Below are 24,021 nucleotides of genomic sequence, written 5' to 3'. Positions count from 1 at the left end.
GTCTTGGTTTAACATCTTTTGTAACGTACAATATTCTTTTTTTTTTTAAATAAGACATTATTTTTACAAATGGATCGCTAAACTGACCAAACGAACAGAACTTAGTCGAAACTAATTCCGAATTTCGATATATCGAATTAATATCGTGCATGCGCTTTACATAAATCCGAAGTTAACGTAGCGAGCAACAGGTAGCGTTTCAAACATGGAAGGGTACTGCGTACGCAAGTTTCCCGCCGAAACTTAGTCTTACTGTCGTATCAGATGCAACGTTGAGTCTGTTTGGAAGATGTTAAAATTTATTTAATAAACATTGTTTATCATAAAATATTAAACGCTGAACGATGGATCCGAGTGAAGTAGAATTTCTCGGTGAAAAAGAATTAGTCACCATTGTGCCGAATTTTAGTTTTGACATGATTCATCTAATTTCGGGATCTGTGGGCCCTTTTCGAGCCGGTTTACCTGTGAAAGTTCCGATTTGGTTGGCTGTAAACCTGAAGCAGCAACAAAAGTGTCGAATCGTTAATCAAGACTGGATGGACGTTGATGGCTTAAATGAGACGAAGGAGGAAGAAAAGTTATCCAAGTAAGTAAATGTGCTTCTTTCATCCCTTATGATAAAATATTTTTTCGTATAAATAAATTGTTATTTTAGATTGTTTATAAAAATGCCCAGTAATCATTACATGGAAGAAGCACAGCTTTTACTGAATGTTGGTAGTGATGATATACCTGATGCGGACAGAATAAAAACAGCAGTGAAGGTAATAAATATAAATGTAAGTATACCTTTTAATGCTAATGTATTAATTAATTTTTAGGATATATGGGACATAAGAATGTCAAAGCTCCGTACATCAATAGATGCATTCCTTAAAAGCGAAGGTTTACACGCTAAGCTGGACCATTTAACTGCCATGGAAATCAACAGTGTTCGTCCATTATTGCCACATGCTCTGGATCAAATGCTAAGGATACAAACCATATCTGTACCTCATACGATAATAATTCTATTACAAGAAAATCTTTTTTATGCTTTCTAAAGCAAACTTTATATTTTTTAGGATGGAAAACTGACACAATCTCATTATAGTGGGACATCACAATAGACTGATCGCTAGATGATGTTTTTCTTTTTCATGTATAATCTATCGTAATTTCTAGATTGTAAATATACATGTATATATTGTGTATTGATATGAAGTATTTATAATGCATTTTTGTTGATTTCGTGTAACGAAATAAAGAAAATGGGAAATAAAATAATATATTCATAGTATGTAATATATGAATGCGATATAATAGTTTTATTATTTCTTATTCTTAGATCATTACATACAGTCACTAGCATCTCAATCACAATTTCTCATTATCACTAATATAAAGTAAACTTATATTTACATCGGTAGATCTGTCGACTAATTAACTCGCATCTCCTTCGGCGCTATTTCTTTTTTTCACAATATTTACATCTCTTAAGCTTATAATACACAGTCCTTTAATAATCTTTGATTTGAATTGTCAAGGTAGATATCGTTTTAACAAACTTAACGTTGACCGGTTTAACCTAATGTGCTGAAAAATTTGATCTACTCAAATTTCAGTCAAAATTGCAACCTCCAATCTCGTGTTAAGTTTGTAAATCGAATCATCCAGTGTAGAAAATGTGGAAACGTATGTTACAAAATAAAAGATGGAAATAATTGGGAATTGCAGTCATAGGATGGGTCTGATGCTACAAGTGAGAACTTACAAAATTTCGGTGTTCGATATATGTACACATGTTCGATCAGCTCTCGTTTAATTGAGAGACATATCGCTTCAGATAACTAGAGGATCGCCTGTCATGTTATTAATATATCCTAAAATCTTCAAAATTATGTATAAAGGGTAGTTAATGTAAATATCAATGTGCCAAAACCAAAACTCTGTTCGTAATAAAAATTCAAATAATTCTCCGAATTTAGATCCTCCAAATGTTTCGCACAGCAGTCGTTTTGTTTTGTAAGTCGCTATTGCTTTCTATTTTGTTTTAGTCAATTCTACATTAGTTTACTTTCAGTGTAACGATATAAGTACCATGCGCTTCATATGTAAAGTACTTCGAACTATCACACCAAGTACACAATTAATAAATATCAAGTATCATTAATCGTTTACTGGACTGACGATACGTGTAAAAGTAAAAAATACGTATAAACCATGTCAAGAAACATGTGTGTGCGGCGTAACAATATTAAATGTGTTACGTGGAACGATAGTAATTGAGTTAGTATGATACAACGTATTTAATAAAAATACGGGTCGATGTTATCTTTTCAGACAGCAACTATTTTGCTAGGATCGACCTTTACTCGGATGAACATAGTATTATCTTTGACAAAATGCCGTTTCTTCACCATTTCGTGAGAAAGAAATCTTGGGAAGCCAAAACCGAGAGAATCGGGCTCACGACTGGGCCTCTGGAAATTCTTCCATGTTGGATCCGGTATAAAGCTTTCTACGATATTGCACGCCTTTTCCGCGACCACCGTCTGGTCGAATATGGTGAAGGACACGCTGTGGGAGAATGGCCACCGCAACAGAGCATCATACTCTCCGGGAAGAATCTTTATGTATATTGAAATATGACTTCCTTCGCCGGTTCCATTTCCGTTTAAGAAAACTGACGCCTGAAATATTCAATATTTTTACATTGTAAGTAAGTAAGTATATGTAGTATAGTAGAGTTCTTAAAACTTAGATTAAAGGATACAATATAGAATCAATATTAAGTATTGCCTACCTGTAGCTTGTAACCATATTGACTAGTGTAAAAAGGAGGACTGACGAGTTCCATTCCTTCCTTGGCTTTCGCCTCGGACATTTTAGCGCTGTAATCCGTAATTTTCCATATTAGTGTGCCCGTGTAATTTAACGATAGTTTGCTAATGGCGGATTTCAGGCTGGTTATCTGATGCTGTTGTTTTGTTACTACACTGCACATCAAGCTTAAATGCATCTTTGCTGATTCCTCCAAATGTTTGTCCAACGAAAATCGATTTCCCTGTGACAAAAAATAGTATTTTGATATTAATCTTATAAAATGGAAAAGAGACAGAAAGTGAATGTAATATAAAGCAATAAATTGATGTACCTTAAAACGACAGCCAGCATCCTTGAAAGTACAAGATAAGAGGTGTGTAGTGCAGTGATCTTTCAAGTGAACTTCGAGATCTTCTCTTGGTAAGACGGCAGTTTCACAACGGTGTGGACAAGCGACTGGAAAGCGGCCACACTTGGCATGATGAGCACCGAGTGTGTCAAAAACGAACTCTTTGTTGCAGTAACGACAGGCCACCAGTCTTTTCGCGCACTCGCCCAACTTGTGTTGACTGAGATGCCTTCGCTGCACCTTCATGCCACACTTGTTCTCGCAGTAGAGTGGTTCATAGCCACACGTCCCTGTGTGTTTCTGTAGATAAAGAGCAGAATCGTTAGCTATATCCTTAAACAGTTGATTAAATTATAGACATATATAGACACACAATAGAAAATTTTGAAATAATACTAGCTAAATTATAATAAATACGGAGTAACAATGAAAGTGTATATAAAAGTATTAAAGATGTTTTCACTGAATATAGTAACTTGTTAATATAATGAATAATATAAATATTTTTCTGTGAATTATATGTACCTGGATTAAATATCTCGTAGCTACTGTGTACGTTTTTAAATTGGCTTCAAACGTTGCTAATATAATTATGATAATTGCGCTTCATTACGATGTTAATAAGACTTCGTTAGAATGTTTCGCATAACACGCATAATATGTTCATAAGAAGTTTCTATGAAAGTTCAAATACTTTCGTGAGCCACTGTAATCATTCATCCATGACTAAATGAATATTAAACAAAAGAAAAAAGAATTCGAGAAATTTCGTTCGAACTCATGGTGCTTTCGCTTGCATCCGTTCCCACTATAGTACAGTTAACGGCTGGCACTCGATCGCGATTCTTCTAATTAATGCAGTGGCGGTTACCTCGAGCGTGTGACCGGTGAATTCTTTGGCACAGAAGTCGCAGCGTGCTCGCCGCTGGGCGCAAGTGTACTTTAAATGGTCCTCCATCAGCACACGCGGGATCATCGCGCCACACTTATTGCTGCAGGGGACCGCGTCGTGCTTGCAGGTATTCAGGTGAGCCTAAACAGGATATAATGCGATTTTTACATCGGTGAGACTTGAACGGCGCATTCCTTCTACTCCGATCGGATCGTTCTCTTCGGATTTATGTTCGTATTGCGACAATCGGGGAAACTCGGGTGAACGAACCGCATACCGGAGATTAAAGAAATAGTAATAACGTTTACGGTAGCGTGTAAAATCATTATGTTAATATATGTAGGTTAAAATTTCTTCTGTGAGAATTATATGGGGAATTCTTTCGTTTGAAATGTGCTTGGTTCTAATTTTTAATTTATTCGATATTTCTTAATACTGCAATAAATTCGAATTTTTAGAGTACTTTTTCGAAAGTTTTTCCGATGATTCTTAAAAGTATAGAATTCTGCTGATTCTAACTTCTAATTACTAAATTTTTTGTACTTCGGTGCAAAAAAATTTAACATAATTTGTGTAAGTAGAATTATTAAAAAGTCATATCACATTTATTTCGAGGTCAATCTTGTAACTCTTTATAATGTTTTCCGACAATGGGATTTTCCCATTACTGATTACAAGAAAGAACTGCGAAGCCATTTATAGCCATTTATAGCATATATAGACTATTTTTAACTCGTAACTTGACAAGAGATCATGTAAGAATTGATATGTTAATGACGGTAAAAAGAGCCGATAATTGTTCTTATAATTGAGCGGAAAACCAGCACAAGTTATCCGCAAGCTGTGTGGGAGTTAACCGTGCCGGGACCAGTTCAACGACCTATCAACGCAAGGTCGCTCAAGATCAGAAATGCATAATGAAACTATCTCGAGAACGTATTTTTACACACCCAAAATTTCGAGTAATTTTATAAAGAACAATTAGAAGACCCGTAGATAGTCTTGATACTTTTACGTATCAGTCGTGGAGCTTTCTGAGAGAAGAACCCGTAGGGCGAAATTTTTAGTTGTATAATACTTTAGCTATGAAGGTTTTAGTTCGAGTTTTTAAATTCTTTCGATTACTATAAAGTTTTTTTTCTTTCTTAAATAATTACCAATTCGAACGTAATTAATACCAGAAAACTAGAACTAAACAACTTAAAGAATTTGTCCTTGTTATATTCTCAACGCGAATAAAAGCTTCATAGAAATTTAGCTAGAAAATTTTACTCGAAAATAGGGAACCTACAAGCCCTTTGTTCACGAAACTCTTCGATTATCTGAACAACATACAGTACCGTCTTTACCATATAAAACGTAAAAATTGTGGTACGCACATCGAAACTAACAAAAAGGAAAGAAAAATATAACGTTACCTTCAACTTTCGAAGTTCGTCGGACCACTTGCAGCCATCCTTATGATGTATGCAATACACAATGGAGCCCATTATTGCCTTCTCAGCTTCCAGGTCCTGGAAATTCTGCAACACACAAAAAGAACAGATCTTATCTACTGTCCTTTCCATTCTCTAACGTCCGCTATTCCATTCAAAAAAGCACACCTATCGAATTATTTCAATTTAACAAAGGAAACCATGTCGATAAACACGAAACTTTTAACAACGCCAGGAATATCTCGTATCCAGCAAGCAGTGAATCGAATAATTGCGTCCGACCTTTTGCAACATAAACGAATAGGTTCCTGAATTGTTTGGTTTCCATCAAAGGCTACGGTCGAGTGGAACTGGACCTCTTAGAACGTGGGTAGCGATTAATTGGGTAACAGGTAGTCGTTACCAGGCGGCCCTGTCTACGAAACGAGTGTGCACCGGGTCTCATACCCCATAAACAAGCCGTGTGGCATTCCAACTACCGCCACGATGAAATATGGTAATCAATTTTCAGCGACACGACTCTTCACCGTAGAGTTCGGAACCTACATTTCACCTGGGTGGGTATGTTTCACATGTACGATTTGATCTAAGTGAATTCTCTTCCTGAGCACTGTTTTATAATCGGTAGATAGTAAAGATAGATAAGGGTCGAGATAGTGGATCACGTAGTCCGGACGTTCCTCGGGATCGTCGAATTTTGTGAGAAGAATTGGTTGTAGGTTTCGATACAAGGTAATATTACAGATTCGTAAGTCATGTATAATTAATGTTGAATATTTTTTATTTTAAATACCGATATTTTATTCTGCTTATTCCATTTCACTTAGTAGAGTAGAGAATTAAATCGTTTTTGATCGTATTAGATTATATTCGTCAATCGTACGGGTAATCCTGTAAGTTATCAGGCATTTGACGAAGTTTAATATTAAATCTTTAAAGTGATAAAAATTACAAATAGGATAATAGGATATGTTATATTCTCGAGCCTGTCAATAATAATAATTGCCTTTTTTCTCTTAGTATATTCGCGACATTGGTCTCCGGTATCAGTAAAGTTATCAGATACTTGTGAAAATTACTTCCCAGACCTTTGAAGTAATATAAACTATAAACAAAATAGTACGTACTATGTAGCATCCTTAAATCTTCCAATAACGATAACAGATAATTAACCTTTCCTTTTATCCTTACTATATTCGCCATATTGATATACATTATCAAGTGTGCAGTAAATATAATTCCTTTTAAAGCTTCCAGATAAACTACAGCAAATAAAATAATACGAGTACCTTTAAATGTCTCGATAATAACAACAAATAATTCCTTCTCCTTCTTATTACATTCTGCGAAGAATAAAGCTCGAAACTCGTGTTTTTGTAACTCGAGGTCTGCGAAACACGTAAATAACAGATTTCAAACAAAGAATTAACGCTACAAACTCCATGTGTATACGACAAGTTATTTACTCTTGATAACACTAGTTAGAATTACAGGATGGCGAACAAGTCTCGAGTTTGCGAATCGTATTCTCAAACTATGTGACAACTATTTTATCGTTGATACCGAACACTATTATTCTCATCGAAGTCAGAACAAATCTTTGTGAATATATTAAACGCGTTGTATGAGAAATTTTCAGTCTTCCGTGATAAGTGACCAAATATTTTCACCAACCACTGTAGATAATCCTGAGCGCTCCTGTACAATCGAATTACGTAATGCCATTAGCAAATTGTACAAGTTACAATTTGCTAATTACTAGAAAGTGACATGCTCGATAACAAACCAAATGCAACGTCACAAATTTTTTACAAACTACAAATCATCTGATAATATAATTCGATTTAAGATGGTTAAGTTATAAATTATAGAGGAGTCTATAATTTGTAACTTGTTAATTCGCTGATATTATTAATTAGTAAATTATTGTGCAAAAGAGTTCAAGTATCGATCGATGAAGTTCACTGGGTCTAGTTCGTATAGACCAAACTTTCTTCGCAGACCCGTGCCACGAAACATAGAAACACATTGGGAATTCAGATTGGCTATAGAACAATGTATGTAATTGGTTACCTAATCTTTCATTATTAAGTCGCTGCTGGTAATTTCTCGTCAGCGATTCTTACGATGCCGCTTAAATGATAGACTCTACCGATAAATACATGGTTCCATTGTTTGTATGCTAAACGATGAACCCATTAGCGTCCGAACGGTTCCATCAATGGTACTTTATGGTTACAACGACCACTGTTCCATTCGTGCTCTGAAAATTACGCTCTAGCGAATCTAATTTCAGCTCGCTATCACTCACATAATCACTGACATTACATCTATATAGTTTCTTCGTGTCGACAAATCACAATTCTTTATAGGGATAATTTTTCTGCGTCAGGATTTGCTCTCTGCATCGGTTGCCCATGTTATTATGTCGCTAAGCTTGGTAAGCTACTGTTAAGAGCTTATGTCAACGTTGTTTTTTTGTAGATTTAAATCCTCGCAATGCTAATTTAATGTCCGTATAGCGCGCATGAAAGAAATAACTCTACATTTCCATAATAACTGAACTACTCTGAAAAATGTGCGACTCTTATACAGCTTTTTTCCATATCAAAATAAGAATTTTCGAAAAATTGAAATAATGATATTTGAATTTTATATCTGAATACGAAGTTAAACTCGTTAGCCGATGGACACTTAGTGAATGCGTTACACGTATAAAATAGACGCGCGATAAAACGGCTGAAAATACACGGGAAAATAAACGATGGACAGTATGTAACAACTGTCTAATAAATCTAAATCCGTCCGTGGAAGACTTTCTCCGAGCTCAAAGGTGGCATGGATGCAACACAACATGGGAGACGGCGGCATTCCGATCCTTTTAGAATTTTCATGCCACGTTGTTTCTTCCAGGAAGAACTGTCGACCACGGCAAACTGACGATGGAGTCGTGACGGTTTTCGGAAATAGCGATGTTCAATAATAACCCTGATGCAGGAGGTGAACCCGTACCGAGAACCATGCGGGAGGCAAGGAACCAGAATAAATTTAACGCGTTACGTCGTGCGTGGAAATAATTATTGCCTCTATTAATACGTGTTTCGAGTTCTGATACGTTGCTGTAAAATCGATAGTGCCGTTGATTTTATTTTATCTTTGACCATTCTTCTCAGGGATATAATTTAATCTTCGTATCTATTCCTACATCATGGCATTCAATACTATCTTGAATTTGTTCTTCGATGGCATGATTACTACAACGACGCTAACAATTAATTTTATTTATTTCATTTCTTGCTGTTCTTGCGAAGGAAGTTCGATATTCTGGGAAACGTTCGTATAACAGTGATATCCGATAGTATTCTGAATTTGCTGTTTAATGGCAGTTTCAAGAAGAACTGACAAACGCAATTTCCTGCAAAACAAGTATTCATTCAACCTGGAATCAAACATTTCCACACAGGTACACCCGGTATAGATGTGGAGGTCCGATGCCTGCGAGTTGAAACCTGCACGACCGGCAAGGTCGAGGAATCTAACGCAACCAGCCACTGCCGTTGAGATATAAACACCGCCGGGAATGGAAGAGACAGATCTACCTTTTCAGCTTGGAGATTGCAAGAAAAGAACAAAACAAAAAAAAGAACGAACACGAAGACATAAGAACACCGACCGCATCATGATATCGAGAATAAAAATACACTTGCGCTGACCGTGATCGAGGCTTCATTTCACTTCGATCTCCTCCATTACAATTCGTTCATCGTCTACCGCTTCTTATTGCAAAATTGGCGAACCTTCCTTCCTTCGTAAACGTCCTATTGAAATCTGAATTTTTAATTTTCTATCAAGGATACCGTGACTTTCCATTAATATTTAAAACAAACGTCTTTAAGCAAGAAAGATAGTCTTCTGCGACGAGTCTAGATAGAGATTGATAAATTGGCTTTCTGGCAGTGAACTTGGTGCATTACGTTTAATTGGCACGATAATAATTCTGTATGACACGACTCCGACCTCATTGGTGGAGCGTGTGCCATTAAGAAGAGTTGGAAACAATCGAAAAGAAGGCCGGCGGCGAGTTAATTAAAACAAAGAGCTGCCAATTAAGCCGCGGGGGCCAACGATCTCGCGTTGCGCAAGTTCCGTAATATCGTCAAAACGAGACGGTGCTTTCACCAGGGAAACTAAGCGGCGCAACAGCAACGGAAAATCGTATTACCGAAAGCGTCGGTTACGTAAGGTCGAAAGTTCGATAATACGACGATGCGTCTTGAAATATCAAATACCGATACAACGATTCAAGAAATCCTCTTGATCGCATCTTTTTTTTTTCCAACCAATGATAAACGATGTTTCTCTGACTGGACAAACGGCGACGACCAGGCGAATGCAAATGGATTCGAGGCTCTGGCTGATGTCCTTTATTCCAGGAAACACCATAACGCTGTGATCGGCGAATTAGAATACCGACATGGAGCATCGCGAGGCTGACATCACTGCTAGTCTCTCTCCATGGCGCTGTTACAGCGGTTACAAGTCGTCGTGACGTCACGGCGAAATAACGGACACGATCTTCGCGTACGTTCCACTTATTCTCGAGGACGACCATCATCTCCGCGGCCCTGCAGGAATTTTCTAACCCGGTCCGCCATGTGAAAATCCCCTATTCCAATATCGACGAATGAAAGATAAGAGTTAGATTTCCTTGAAAAATTCGCCTCGATTTGTCTATCAACGTTTTCCATTATTCTGATTTATCTGTTCGATCGTTCGTATATTCGAGATCCTTGGAATTTTGCAAATTCGATGTGTTTGATCACTTTGGTATTTTTCTTTGGTACTTCACCTTTGTGCGTGGCTGTTTATCTACATTTCGAAACGAATTTTCGATAGAAATTTAAACAAAATCTTACGTATAAAGAATTCTGGCCAGAAATAGGTAAGAATCGTTATATTATTGTCGAGGGTTTCTCAAAATGTTAAGAGGTTTTAAAAAGTGTAGGATAGGAATTGTTTCGGTTGTCGGAGGAAAAGTATCGGAGGACCAACACATCGGACAAGAACTTGCAGTATTTTAATGAAACGGAAAGCAGTTGGACGAGAGTGTCCGGTATTCGAAAAATCCTCTGCTGATATTAGCGATGCATGGATGTGACGGTTACGCATTTCGAATCCAACGGGCGAATCTCATTTTTTCCGTCGGCATGAAACCGCGCGACCTTGACAACTCGATGACCAAGGATTAACATATACATAGAATCTTCCGAATTCCTGCTCCCGTTGATCCGTTTCGAAACCGTGAAGAAATTTCATCGATTTCGCAAAACTCGCTATTTCGATATAGGCAAAATATTGTGGTTATCAAATTATCAGTGAAACAAATTTTAGTGAAAATTACATTTGCAACGGTTAAATTTTTTTTTAGCCTGAAACTTTTTGTTTCTTTTATTGAGAAAACAAAAATGAGAAAGGAAGCATGAAATTACAGGATGAAACAAAGAATTTCTCAACTTCTCACTCAATCGCAATAATTAGTATTTCTGCAATATTATACGCTATGAATGATACATTACGAAATCACATCTCAACGATTTACAAATCGCTTCTTTAACTATCGCAATCAATATACGTACACGTACAATACCATGTACAAACTTTAGACCATCGATCAAATGGATACACTTGAATACCAAAACTTGATATCAATTTAAATATGTTACTCGTTAAAGGGTATTTGATTCAAGAATTATTGTAAATTTGTTAAGAAGATATTTGTATAATTTGAAGAAAAAAAAACAATATGTATTTTGTATAGATTTCTTTCGTTCTTTCCATAGTATAATAACGAAAATAATTAAAAATTTGTCTTTCGAAACGTGTTTTAAAAATACGATGAATTATCCTCGGGAGATAGCTTAAAATTTCTGCATAGAATAGACTCGTACAATATCTTCTTCCGCGAAGCAAGCGAATGATATAGATTTCTGCGTTCTGTGATCGAGATGTGCAAAAGTTCAACGATTACGAATCGTCCGGTAAATTTAAATTTCCCGTAGCTATTTGCGGATCGATCACACGGACCAGAGCAAGACACGATCGCGTGCGAAAGGAAAACTTCCTGTCGGCCACGAAATGGTCTCTGGGCTCGGCCGTACACCGGCAACACTTCGAATCCCATAAATTTGCGGTCGTGGGGATGGCACTCTACGATTTCCGAGTAATTCTCGTGACCCGTGAATTTCGCACGATGTCATGTCCCGTTTTTTTTTCCAGGAATGTCCTTCGTTCTAGTTACCATCCTTTCAGATTGGAATTGTTTTGCGAATCTCTTTTCACAGGTGCAAGCGTATCTACGTACTTTGCGAACCCTACGAAATCTATTGTTTGTAGAAAGCATTATCGATTTGATTGTAGTATTTAACAAAGTCGTTGAGATTATTGATAATAGCATTGGATGATAAATTGTATTGTAGAAGATACTGATTCAAAGGTTTGTTTAGTTATCGCTCTGTTTGTTTAGTTATAATGTATCGCTGGATAAATATATGATGAGAAAGTATAGACAAGATATTATCAAGATTATTTACAAGGTCAAATATGTTTTTCTTCTCTTTAAACAAAATTTCTGCTTCTAAATGTAAATTAAAAAATTAAACACAACGAAGCTTGACCTTTTTCAATCTTCGTCGAACGCGTTATTTCATTGGAAGATAATAGGAAAAGGCAACGAACTGAAATAAATAATTCAACTTGATTATTGAGAGAGTCGAAAAGAAACGAAATTCTGTTTGTTTCTACGATGCTTTAAAATACGAATCACACATAAAATGGATCGTCGCAATTAAGATCAGACTCACTGGTTTCTTTACTGAAACGAGGAAAGTCAGTGGAAAGAAGAAAGTTTCATTTCTCCTGCTAGATACCTCTCTCGGTATTAGAAAAATGGGACATTCGTTTCTTTGTTTCTACGACTTTCAGACCGAACGAAGAATTGTAACGTGGGATTTAAGGGCTCCAAGAGTTCACGACCCGTGAACGACCACAACTAGAATTTCAACGAGACCATTTTAATTTCAAACGGACCGGTTTCTCCAAATAGTTGTTGCAGCTCCTCGGTTTAATGATTTAGTATCCTCCTCCACTAGGAAAGTATTAATTCTAGTCGGTAATGCCATCGAAATGATTCTCCTTGGAAAGAACAATAACGTTTCAACATAATACTGTAATAAAAAAGAACAAATCAATCTCACGATCGTTTCCGGAATTCATTTTTTAAATTATTGTTTCGTTAGGTTGATAATAAATGTTCATAAGTAATTAACTGTCTTCGATATACTTAAGCCTTGCATGAGACGGACTAATCAGGCACACGTAGCAAGCTACGGTGTGTACCTTAATGTTCAATTTAAGAAAGACAATGACTCGTTTCCATAAGTTTATTTATCGCTTCTAATGAATTAATAAATACATATGTATGTACTTTGTTTCTCGTATATATTCAGCGAGTGTATTTCGATTATAACATTATACCGATGCTGTGTTGAAGAATGTTCGAATGATAGAATTCCGAGTAAAAACGCTACCGATAGCCTTTCATATCTCGAACACGCCTTTCTGCTATCTTATCGAACCATAGAAATCTACAAACTTTTAAATTCCAACCGAATGTTATATGGTTCACTCTGATCTGTAATTTCAGCTCAGGGAGGATCTATCACTTTGTCTTTCCGCGTAATCTCGACAACTAAAACAAATATATGTGCATGCTGTGCGTTAAAACGCAGCGTCGTTGGAGATATCAACGGCCGTTCCAATAGTTACGTAAATAAGCAGAGAAGATAACAGTCGTTCAGAGAATTGACTACTGAAAATTATCTACCATCGATTTTCCATCATCTGTGTTTAGACGAACTACAAATCCTCGAAAAGAAGGGAAGCAATTAGAATTTTGTTGATTTAAAATTGTACGTTACGACTCAAATAATTATATACCTAAATTTCTTCTAATTATATACGCGTATAATTACTTTTACGTTATACTAATCTAGAAGCAATATTTACACAATACTAACGATCCTCAACATTGATTACTCCACGAGCTGTCTTCGCCATATGTATAACGGTGAAAGACAGTGGCATCGTTATATTTAAAGAGCATGCATTCATTGTTACCAATTAGAAGGATAAAAACATTACGGAACTCCCGGCTAACAATACCAAAGAGCCGGTTGAAAAGTATCCGGAAAAGAAGTGGTGATCGCACTCGAGGAGCCCTGTTAAACGTAATTTCTATCGCGATCACCGACTGTCTCTTACGCCTATTTTCTAAAACCACGAGAACCAAAGAGGAGGAGAGAGAGGGAGAGAGAAAAAAGGCCTCTCATTACAATGGAATGCGCGGAGGGAACAATACTTGAAGGAACAAACACCATAGCAACTTCCGGCCACGACGAAGGCGGTGGCCTCCATGGGAAGGCTGGCGGGGACCTGCTTTTAAATTAACACGCGGTAATTACAACGACTTGTAAGCATCCGCGTTATCTCGCATTCCTGAACAAGAGCCAGGAGTCACTTTCCATGGGTAGCTTAATAAGAGCTGATTGGAGACGGTCCTCAATTCACGAAAGACTAATTTGGTGATATTTTATTTGGTGGTATTGCCTAAAGCCAATTACTCTGACAGAAGAAGCAACTAAGCAGTCAATGTCATTTTATACAATTCCTATGGAGATCTCATAGAGATAATCCTCTGAGTTGTTTTTAGCATTTCTTTAATAAGAAACATGAACAAAAATGTTGCGCATAGGTTGAAGATTTTATTAAGATTAGAGATTTGTTTTCTGACGAATAGAGCAAGGAAAGGAATAGAAACAAAGATACAGTTGATACAAATAAAAATACAAAATAGAGTGTCATTTATAGGTTTACTAAAGGCATAAAAATTTGTTTTTAGATAAAAAAGATTCTATTAAATTTGTATCTTCTCTGTCTCTATTCCACTATTTATGCCTAATTAAAGTTGATGATGCAATGAAAAACGATATCTTGGATTATTCTAATTTAGTATACAAATTATAGAACAATCGTAACATTTGGAACTAAACGGTTGACTAAATATATGTAGTTTTCACCACAATTGGTCCTTTCTTTTGAATACGCCCCCTCTGAAGCTCCCTGACACTCTAAAACACGAGCTCATAGTTTTTCCTGACAGTTAGCTGGATTCACAATATAAGAGAGCTACTGAGAAATTCTTGTAATGTGTTCACATACAAATGCACCACGATAATATCGAGCTTTATTAATCTGTTTCAATGATCCATAAGTCAGAGAACCACTGTGATAAAAGATAACTAACATGATGTGACACAATCACAATCATCTCCATGTCCGTGCTATGTATTTCCGGAAGATTATTTGCTCGCAACGCTTTCTGGCACGATTTCCTGTATTGTCATCATTCTCAAATACCTAGAATTTCGCGACGGTCTGATTAAGCTCATTGGAACGCAGATTATTTAAAAGTAGTTCTATTGTTGGTGTCTACTATAATATTATTTCAATTCTACTGAATATAATTTTAATTTTTAAATCTGTAACATCTAATTGTTTAACTGTCGTGTTTGAAGTACAATCTAATTTTTAATATTTGACATGTGCATTTTACGTTACTACTAACACGTTTATACAACTGCATTCGAAACGTATTAAAGCGTATCTGGATATTTTCTGAGACCTTACTGATGCGCAGCATCGGGTTAAGTGCTAAGGTTGCCGGCTTGTGCACGTGTGTTAGCCGTTCATATATCTTCTATTGCACTTTTTGTTTTGCATCGTTACCCTCTTAACCCATTCTCCACTCTCAATCGAACGGTATGTATGTATATGCTTCGTAAGTCAATTATATAACCCTATTTCTCCTGATACATTTAACTGTCTATATATGACTTACAATGACAGTAAAAATGTTACAATCTGTTATTGGATCAAATCCTCTACAATATTGCGTTTATGCAACCTTCGTTATTTCTCTGTTTAGTTCTTAATGGATTAAGAATACCCCTTCAATACTTTTTCTTTAAAAAATAAAGAACTTGCGAATACTTTGTTAGTGAACATATACTGACATAATAGTCTTCCCAATTCGTTAATAGGTTAAAAAAATCAGATTGCTTTTTCCTATGTTAAAAATAATGATACGGGAATAGATTAACGAATCTATTTTTTGCAGGAATCGAGTTGCATCGATACATAGAACGTACGAAACGCGCGAGAACGGAAAGCAGAGTCGATGCCACGGAGGTGCACGAAGGAGGCCGAGCGGGTTCGGAAGCAGCCGAGGCCATCTGTTACGCTCGGTTCCCACGCTTCCGCCGTCGCCTTTCCCCGCCTTTGGACCAGTCCTCATCGGTCCTTTTCTTGCCCCCTCCTTAGCCGACACTGCCGGCTCTCGCCGTCGCTTTATTTTATATAGCCGGAGAACGCTTGGACGTCTTTAACCGCGAGTCCGCGTTTTCTGTTACGAACTTACGAGGCGAAACTTTTGTCCATTATCGCGAGATTTCTGCTCATCGTAGTTTCCGTTTGGCTCGGTCTCGAGGCGTTAAGTAAAAGTTGGACGACTAGTCTTGTAAGCATAGGACCGGCCAAAATCTTTATCTCTTTCGGTCCCGTTCTGTGTACGTCACAACGAAAACAAATGTTCCAAGATGTTCCCTACGTATTTTACTTTCTTACGTTCGTTTGAAATAAATCGAATGTTTTACAGCAAAATTCGTTACCTTATTTTCTTAATATCTACTTAAGCGAGCGTTAGCTATTCAATGTTGTTAGATGACATAATATTGAAGTGTTATATGAAATGGTACATAATTTCTTTTCATGACTCTCACATTTAAGAATTAAAACTGAGGTTAGAATTCCAGTTAATCTTTCTTGCGAGTACAGTCTATTTTTACTGAATCGAAACTATAATCTCTGTTACCAGCATAACTCAATGTTATAAGCAAGAGATTAAGTACGTTATGTATTTCAGATTTCTCTTAAATGTGAACGTTTCCGTGGGAGCAGTTAGATAAATTCAGCCGGGCGGCTTCGCTTTCTCCAGTTTGTTCATCAAGCAAGCCGACTGCGATACTTGAAACTGGTCCATGTAAGTACAAGTATCTATCTAGGAGAACTTAGAAAGAGGTCGTTTTTCTATCAGAAGAAAACCCGAGTACAGATTGATCTTCCTTTCCAATCCAATTTCGCCATTACAATTGTCAAACTTTCCATGTTAAATGCATTATTGATAATTATTACGAATATACTGTTTTACTTATTATTTTAATAGATATTATTGCCATCCGATATATTTAGTTACGCCAGTGGCACGAATTAGCCTGCCAAAGAAAAAAAAGTTGCTTTCAACGTGGGGCACGTGCCGTCTGCAGTCGCGCCGCCATTGTCATCTTCCCAGAGGCTGTGTTTACACAAACGCATTCCCCCAATCGTCCCCTGCGCAAAGTTGGCACTCCCGACCACCAGCCACTGCGTACAGAGAACGTTCTTAAATGTGTTCGTACAAAAGGAATCGTAAACGGCGCGCACGTGTGTTGACGACGCGTCGTCGAGGGGGCTGGAACGATTAAACCGACCGCAAAAAGAGATGGACTCGATTCTTTAAATACACGGTCAATATGACAGGGGGAGCGACCATGGTGACAATGTCGAGTGACTTCTAGCGACCCCTTGTTTACCTATGAATAAATTCCATTTACTTCGTTACATAAAAACATGAGGATAAAAGGTCGAAAACATAGCCAATAGATTACACATTCGAACAAAGTTAATCCCAGATAGTGTGTATAGTAGCTCACTAAAGTATTCGTACATTTATTACAAATGTATGCGTATTTCTGTGCTATATGAAACATTTTGCAACTTCACTAGCATTGTAATGAGATTAGGCTATAATTGTTACGTTGGTAAAGAAAATTTACATAGAAGCTACAAAATATTTAGTGTAAGTATATGTATATACGTAATTAAAAGTTCCCAGTAATTTTAAAACAATTTGCCGAACAATTTAAAGAATGTAGAGGGCGGTGATCGTGAGCAAACGATTACGTTGAACCTAACTCGAGACAGATGATTTTATGGCGCAGTAATCGTCGCGGTATGCAATCGATAATAAAGGGACGATCGACCCTGTGAACGAAGCCAGGTTCGGAAACCTTTGTACATGATGAACAATTTGAAACGTGTTGCTGGTTGTCGTGGCATAAATCAGTCGCTCTGTCGGCATGATTAGAAACTCTTTGGAAAATGCGCGGCGAACATTGGAAGGAACGGCGTAGTATCGGTTCTGTTGAAACAGGCTGTCTGTCGCGTCTCATGGCAACGCGACCTTTTCTTTAGGTTATGTTATGTGATTGTTTTAATCAAAGAACATCGTACATAACATGAAACTATGTTACATAATCTAAATGAATTTTTGCAGTTTGTCGGAATATAGTAACGGGTAATATAATCACTTGCTATAATACAATACTTATTCTTTGCACATATTAGGTTGATGCATATGAAATGTCCTCTCAAATGAAACTAATCACGTGTAGGTTCTTCAAATCATCATATCTATGTTGAACTGATAATTCTCAGAAATCTAATATAATTAAAGCACTTATTCTTTAGGAAAGGATATCATGTAAAAATTACTTTGATTAAATTTACATGTAATGCATTGAAGAATCTATATAGTATATGCGGTTAAATTTCATTTCAAAAAGAACATTTCATATACACCAATCTAATACATAGAAAAGAAATATTAGTGGAGAAGCATGTTTTTAGAAAATATAATACAATATTACTAAAGCTATAATAAAGTATCGCTTAATTTTGGAATAGATTGTACAAACGCACTCGAGGAATAGATACCGAAATCCCTTCTTTTTTTCGGTGTTCAAGATTTATATGTTTTGTTCTGGGCGTTGTAAATGAGTCCCTCGCGGTTCGATAGCCACGAATGCGTGTATTTAGTTCGATAAGAGAGCTAATATGCAACGTATTCCGACAGGGGCGCGTACGCAAAAGATGGAGACTGTGCCAACAACGCTTGCAACGATATAGAATCATGAATGGTACTCTTGTAAACGATATCGAAACGCAACCCTCTGTTTCCGTTTTGTCCAATAATAGATTTCCCCCATTCTGCGGTTTCCCTTTATTCGCATGAAGATTATGTTACACGCCTGTTCGGCACGGTTAGTCGTGAAGCTGAATGTAACGAACGATAAACCTAACCTAAATTAAGCGGAAGCAAAATTTATTTTTCAAAAACAAAAAATACGTGTTATTTTTATAATAATAACTGTTCCATAAATGTTATTAAAAGATTAGGGATACTTCAAATTAATTTCATGGTCGTCTAGAACTTCTTTTTTTTAACACAAATAAACAAAAGTAAACAATCACACGGGCCACTGGTTACAAATATAAATGCATGGAGAACTGAAACGCATAACCGGCGATTAACCGTAGCTGCTCGAAACGTATAGCAACAGACCGTTATCTGAAACACGTATGACGATAAACTTGAAACTCTGCTCCAGTATATTCGAGGAATGACCTACGTGGAAGTTGGCATGTCTTGATTCGTTTGCAAATTAAACAACGTATAAAACACTTTCTGATATTTCATTGAAAACAGTTTCTAATCCACCCTACAAAAATTAAAATGTCATTGACTCACGTAGGATGTTTACATATTCGTAACTAAAGAAAACATTCAAACATTTATGATAACCTTTTATGAATATATATTACATATATATGTTATACGAAACATCTTGAAATTTCATTAGCAATGTATTGAGATAGATTGATAAAGTGAAACAAATTTGGAAATGCAAATACATATAGAAGATGCAAGATGCTACATCACAGAAGTATTTAAAGAATCAATATATAGTGAGGCTATATTCATGCTATGATATTAATTTTTTACTAAGTATCGTATGCTTACAGTATACATTTTGTAATTTAATTGTATACAATTTGCAATATAATGATAATAAACGAGCCTTATGACAGCGCTAATGAAATTTCAAAATGTTTTACATAACACATACGATATATATACAAAAGTTTTCTATGGTAAGTATTTGAATTCTTTCATGAGCTACTGTAAATACACACAACACAATGCGCCTTGCCAGTTTTCCCTCTTACGAACCAACCTATTATTATTGCAAGGATTAAGCTTTCAAAGCATTACTACAAACCGCGACAAGCAATGTTAGAAATAAAAAAAAAAGATATAATCTAACCTCATCGGTAATAATCGGCGCCTTGTCCATGTTGTCGTTGATCGGGCTGGGTGGCGACGTGGGGCTAGCACTGGGGCTCACATGAAACCCCTTCGACTCCTTGGCAGGCCTCTGGGGGGACACCCTCGCGGGGAAGCTCAAGGTTTTCGTCCACTGCGACAGACCACGCACCATCTTTTTTTCTTCTCGTCCAAAATTTCAACGATACAATATGCAATAATACTACTACATTCGTATATGCGTCTCTAAACGAGTGAGTTCAATGCGCGACGATGCTTCGACACTGTCGCAACTGTTTTAAAAAACGGGTAAAACACACAAGAAAACAATACGACGATGGACCGATATCGGCATTTGTTTCAGCGCGAATCTCAATTTTCACGAACCTCAGGAAAAAATTCACTTCGAAGAGTTAACTGGCCGCTTATAAATATTAATAAGCGTTTCGAGAGATCGGCTGGCGTTGTATCCGTGTCGTGACACGCATGGAAACGGTCTGCTAGCACGCGCGCCAGCCAACGCACGCCACGAAGTTTACTGACAGACTGTTCGCAGTCCGGTCGGTCGGTTCTCTCTGCGGAACGGTCGCGTCATGCCCGCTGGACCAAGCGCGCTGATTGGCGGATCCGATAGAAAGCGACAGGCGATGAGCGCGCGACGAGGACAGACACAATGGAAAATGGCCAATGGGGTGGTTCGTTATGCGAGATGGAACGAGACAAAATCAGCAGGATTCACGCGAGATGAACCGCGACCGCGATATAATTTTCAGAGATGTAAACTCCTGTCCGTCGAGGGAGTCCGTTGCCTTCTTGTCTCTTTCTTCGTTCCAGTGAACGAAGGGAAGGCAGAGAACGAGAGAAGCCTAATAGTATCCGCGAGACAAGGACAGAGACCAGGGAGAGACGGTGAATGAAGGAACGTGTGAAAGAGATTATCGGATATGTGGCACAAGTACAGTCGCCGCTGACTTCATGGATCGCGGTTTAGAAATCGTTTAAGGTTACCTGGGATGTTCGCAACGGCTTGATAAAATGCCCAATAAAAGTCATTCTTATATCAGAGTATCATATAATATATACAACAAACTACGATATCCTTGAATCTTCTTCAAATATCACTTATCTTTTACAGGAGATTTCAACGAACGAATCATTTTTCTACAGAATTCAACAAATATGTAGATTCAATAATAAATTTCAATGGAAGATAAGATCCAGTGATAAAGAAAATAAATCTTTATAAAGTATGTCACAAACTGTAAGTTCTACTAAGATAAGTGTCTCCATAGAAAAGATTACCTGAATTTCCCTTTGCGTTACAGCTCTCAATCTAACGACTAATCAAATTATATCGATGTAGGACCTAAGTAATGACCTGGAGACAGGTTGTGAGACGGTTTCTATCAGAGCGGTACTTTTACTGGCGCCCTTTCGGAGACAAAGAATTTGTCCGCGGCGATAGCGACTCGTGATCAGTAAAGACACACTCGTGTTGCCAACTGCAGGTCTGGCGAGATGGTGGGGAGGAAAACGACATTGTAAAGCCCGACTGGCGAGGCATGTTCCTTACTCCTTACATTCAGCCGCGTTCAGCTGTATGTAAGTACGCGGACAAGATCTAGCCAGCTGCGGCCTTCTTCGACCTTCCCCCCACCAGGCCGGAATCGAGCCTTCTGGCCAGCTACACGAACCGGTACGCCAGCGTTCTAACAAGGAACATCCGCGAAGACTCCGCCTTCGATCTTCGTGAGACGCTATCTCGTCAGGACAGTCGAAAACGGGCCACCTTTGTAATACCTCGTCTCTTTGCGCTTTTATGGTATGTTGATGATAGTAAAATGAAAACTTCATTTTGTTACGTGAAGTAGAGTGTAGTAATAGGACCATATAACGGATATGAATGTAAATAAATCGTGGAAAAGACAATATACAGTTGGTAAGGTCATTTTTGGATATAATAATATGTAATAACAGTGGCGATAATGGTAATTACGAAAGGGTGAAACGTCGTTTTGAACAATTTTTATTTGTAATTCAATTTCCCAATTTGAATCTATAATGGTAGTCAGAAATAAAAGAATAAAGAGTTTTACAATTCCAAGAATTTATATCACCGATATCATAGATCTGCTTTCTAATACCTAACGCGTTAGTCAGTTCTTCCATTCGTTATCCTATCTTGTCTAAATGACACAGTTTTGACCAGTGACTTCACCCTTTCAGTTGGTATTCATTATGGTCATTCAGAAAGTTCGAGGAACGAAAGATTTGAATCTTTAATTTACCAGATCCCGCGTAGTTCGGAGGTTACACCATCTGTTCCTGCTTTTTTCGAAAATTCCAGGTGACCATCAGATGAACTATGAGTGTCTCGCCCTTCTCTGCGGGGTGTGTATATTTCAGGGCTTAGGGGAACGATCCATGTCGAATTCGAAGCACGTCCTTCTCTAACAGCTTTCTGTCGACTCTGTTAATTAACATGACATATGCTCTTGCGCATATTTCAGCTTCGTGTTATGGTAACCCCTAACGCTATGCAATTGCACTGTTGAGAACAATGAAATCTATTTAAAAAGCTGTAATGAATTGAAAGAATATCTATGGCTTCTTTGTAGACTTTCTTATTTATTTTTTAAGCACTATCTCAAGGAATTTATAAGAAAATCATATGAATATTCCAATTTTACGTATCATGTGATTTGCAAAAATTCCTACCAAACTAATGGTTTTACTTTTAGGTTGCGATGAGTGTAGTCGAAGTGAATTGTAAGAATTGTTATTTAAAACCGTCGACCAGGCCATTAATAGCATTGTTCACCTTGACTGGATACGTTTTATCGAGAATACTTCCGTTCATTTACTGTTCTACTTACATACCTATTACTTTACTTGAAGTTTTTGTTTTCAAAGGAAAGAATAGGAGACAATGTTAATACCGTCTTGAAATTTGTATACTCGAGGATTCTTTTATTTGAAGTTTGCAACAGGTGTGCCATGTCAGGTCGCATTAATACCTTGAAGACGTACTGCAATTTTACTGACTGATATTCACGATCATGCACCTTCCCGACCCTTCTTGTACGCCAAGCAGGTGTCTTTCCCCTCTTTTCTCTCTAGATCAAAATCTTTCTTTCTTCAGGGTAAACTTGCACGAGTCTCGACAGTTCTCCCTCGAAATTCTCCCTCTTTCACAGATTTTTGTTTGCATTTCTAGAATACTACCAGCTTACGTTTGACTCCCCTTCCTTTAGATGTTAAACGGGAAAATGAATTTGTATTATTTTTTTCTTTAGGGAAAATTTGATAAAATATCTTTTATAAGATATTTATAAAAATCTGACATCTTAAAATAAACACTTCAAAATACATCACACGATGTCTTAAAGATGACAGATTCCTGTTCCTAAGACGTCAATAAGGTGACTTTATACTATTTAGAATGTGAACAGAAACGTCGAAGTTGAATGTTTTGTCACAAGGCTGGATTTGTCAAAGAGGATTGCGAAAAAATAGAGCACGTTAATTCAGAGAGATTTCACTACGTTGACATTTAAAAAATCACTCGTGTTTTGTTTCAAAGAGGATTGCAAAAAAGCCAGATGTGCTAAGTCAAGAAGATTTCACCGTTAAAGGTGAAAAATCACTTCTGTCCATTAACCGTTCGAATCACAAAACGCGAAAAGCAAAACCGTAGTCGCAGACCGTTGCATTTTCCAACAGCACAATTCAGGCCACTTTTGCGATAGAATATCGCGCACTAATGTAATTGGTGCGTAACGTTTCTCGTGTCAAGGGATCCGATATCCTTAATAACCAGTTTCTCCGATTTCCAAACACGTCCCCCAGATGCTGACTTATCAGAAACGTATGTGTCAGCTTATTTAACCCTAATGGAACCGGAACTCACGAAAAAACTACCCTTTGTCCTCTCATCCACATCCCTTTATCATCCGTTGAAATTGGTCATGTGCATGAAAGTCAACTAAATTACGCGTGAAGAACGAAGATCACAGAGAAATACCACGATATAACGATTATTTTTCATACGAACAATTTTTAAATTCAGCTCCTTATCGACCAATAGCAACAAAACTGTTTGCATATTATGCGCACTCCGTAGATTTTTGCGTTTTTAAATTACCTAATAAATGCACAGATATTTACAGTGTATCAACGATAGTCGATCGTCACCTTTCAAAGCGACGAGCAAAATAGA

General features: G+C 37.3%; 2 protein-coding genes and 1 long non-coding RNA gene across 9 annotated transcripts in view; 2 read left to right on the top strand and 1 right to left on the bottom strand.

Annotated features, from left to right (window-relative positions):
• The first annotated feature begins 177 nt into the window (after positions 1 to 177).
• Psf2 (DNA replication complex GINS protein PSF2-like protein) lies at positions 178 to 1,263 on the top strand. 2 transcript variants are annotated; one of them, XM_033328156.2, is made up of 4 exons: positions 183 to 589; positions 659 to 767; positions 825 to 992; positions 1,068 to 1,263. In XM_033328156.2, exons 1-4 carry the CDS (start codon positions 345 to 347, stop codon positions 1,110 to 1,112), a joined length of 567 nt encoding a protein of 188 aa, XP_033184047.1. In that variant the 5' UTR covers positions 183 to 344; the 3' UTR covers positions 1,113 to 1,263. The 2 variants fall into 2 exon arrangements, with proteins under 2 accessions (XP_076473672.1, XP_033184047.1); XM_076617557.1 differs by lacking the exon at positions 1,068 to 1,263 and having other exon boundaries at positions 178 to 589; positions 825 to 1,061.
• A 21-nt stretch (positions 1,264 to 1,284) lies between these two features.
• The window catches only part of Traf4 (TNF receptor associated factor 4), a 33,371-nt gene continuing 10,634 nt past the window's right edge, over positions 1,285 to 24,021 (bottom strand). For 2 of the 5 annotated variants that reach the window (XM_076617553.1, XM_076617552.1), the window contains 6 exons: positions 19,804 to 19,956; positions 5,468 to 5,572; positions 4,029 to 4,190; positions 3,140 to 3,457; positions 2,789 to 3,049; positions 1,285 to 2,675 (listed from right to left, as the gene is read on the bottom strand). In XM_076617553.1, the coding sequence (XP_076473668.1) occupies positions 2,322 to 2,675; positions 2,789 to 3,049; positions 3,140 to 3,457; positions 4,029 to 4,190; positions 5,468 to 5,572; positions 19,804 to 19,833 (1,230 nt within the window). In that variant the 5' untranslated portion in view covers positions 19,834 to 19,956 and the 3' untranslated portion in view covers positions 1,285 to 2,321. Of the gene's footprint in view, positions 2,676 to 2,788; positions 3,050 to 3,139; positions 3,458 to 4,028; positions 4,191 to 5,467; positions 5,573 to 19,803; positions 20,927 to 22,819; positions 23,100 to 24,021 lie in introns of those variants that run through there. The other 3 variants (XM_076617554.1, XM_033328148.2, XM_033328149.2) reach the window with 3 other exon arrangements.
• LOC117153795 (uncharacterized) lies at positions 15,068 to 18,258 on the top strand. 2 transcript variants are annotated; one of them, XR_013058120.1, is made up of 4 exons: positions 15,068 to 15,361; positions 15,720 to 16,118; positions 16,524 to 16,640; positions 16,850 to 18,258. It is a non-coding gene; the product is annotated as an uncharacterized LOC117153795 (long non-coding RNA). The 2 variants fall into 2 exon arrangements; XR_004463673.2 differs by lacking the exons at positions 16,524 to 16,640; positions 16,850 to 18,258 and having other exon boundaries at positions 15,720 to 16,261.

Source organism: Bombus vancouverensis, chromosome 3 (assembly GCF_051014615.1).
Source record: "Bombus vancouverensis nearcticus chromosome 3, iyBomVanc1_principal, whole genome shotgun sequence".
NCBI classification, from domain to species: domain Eukaryota; kingdom Metazoa; phylum Arthropoda; class Insecta; order Hymenoptera; family Apidae; genus Bombus; species Bombus vancouverensis.
The sequence above is the reverse complement of the archived record's forward strand: the minus strand, read 5'-3'. Positions and strand labels throughout refer to the sequence as shown.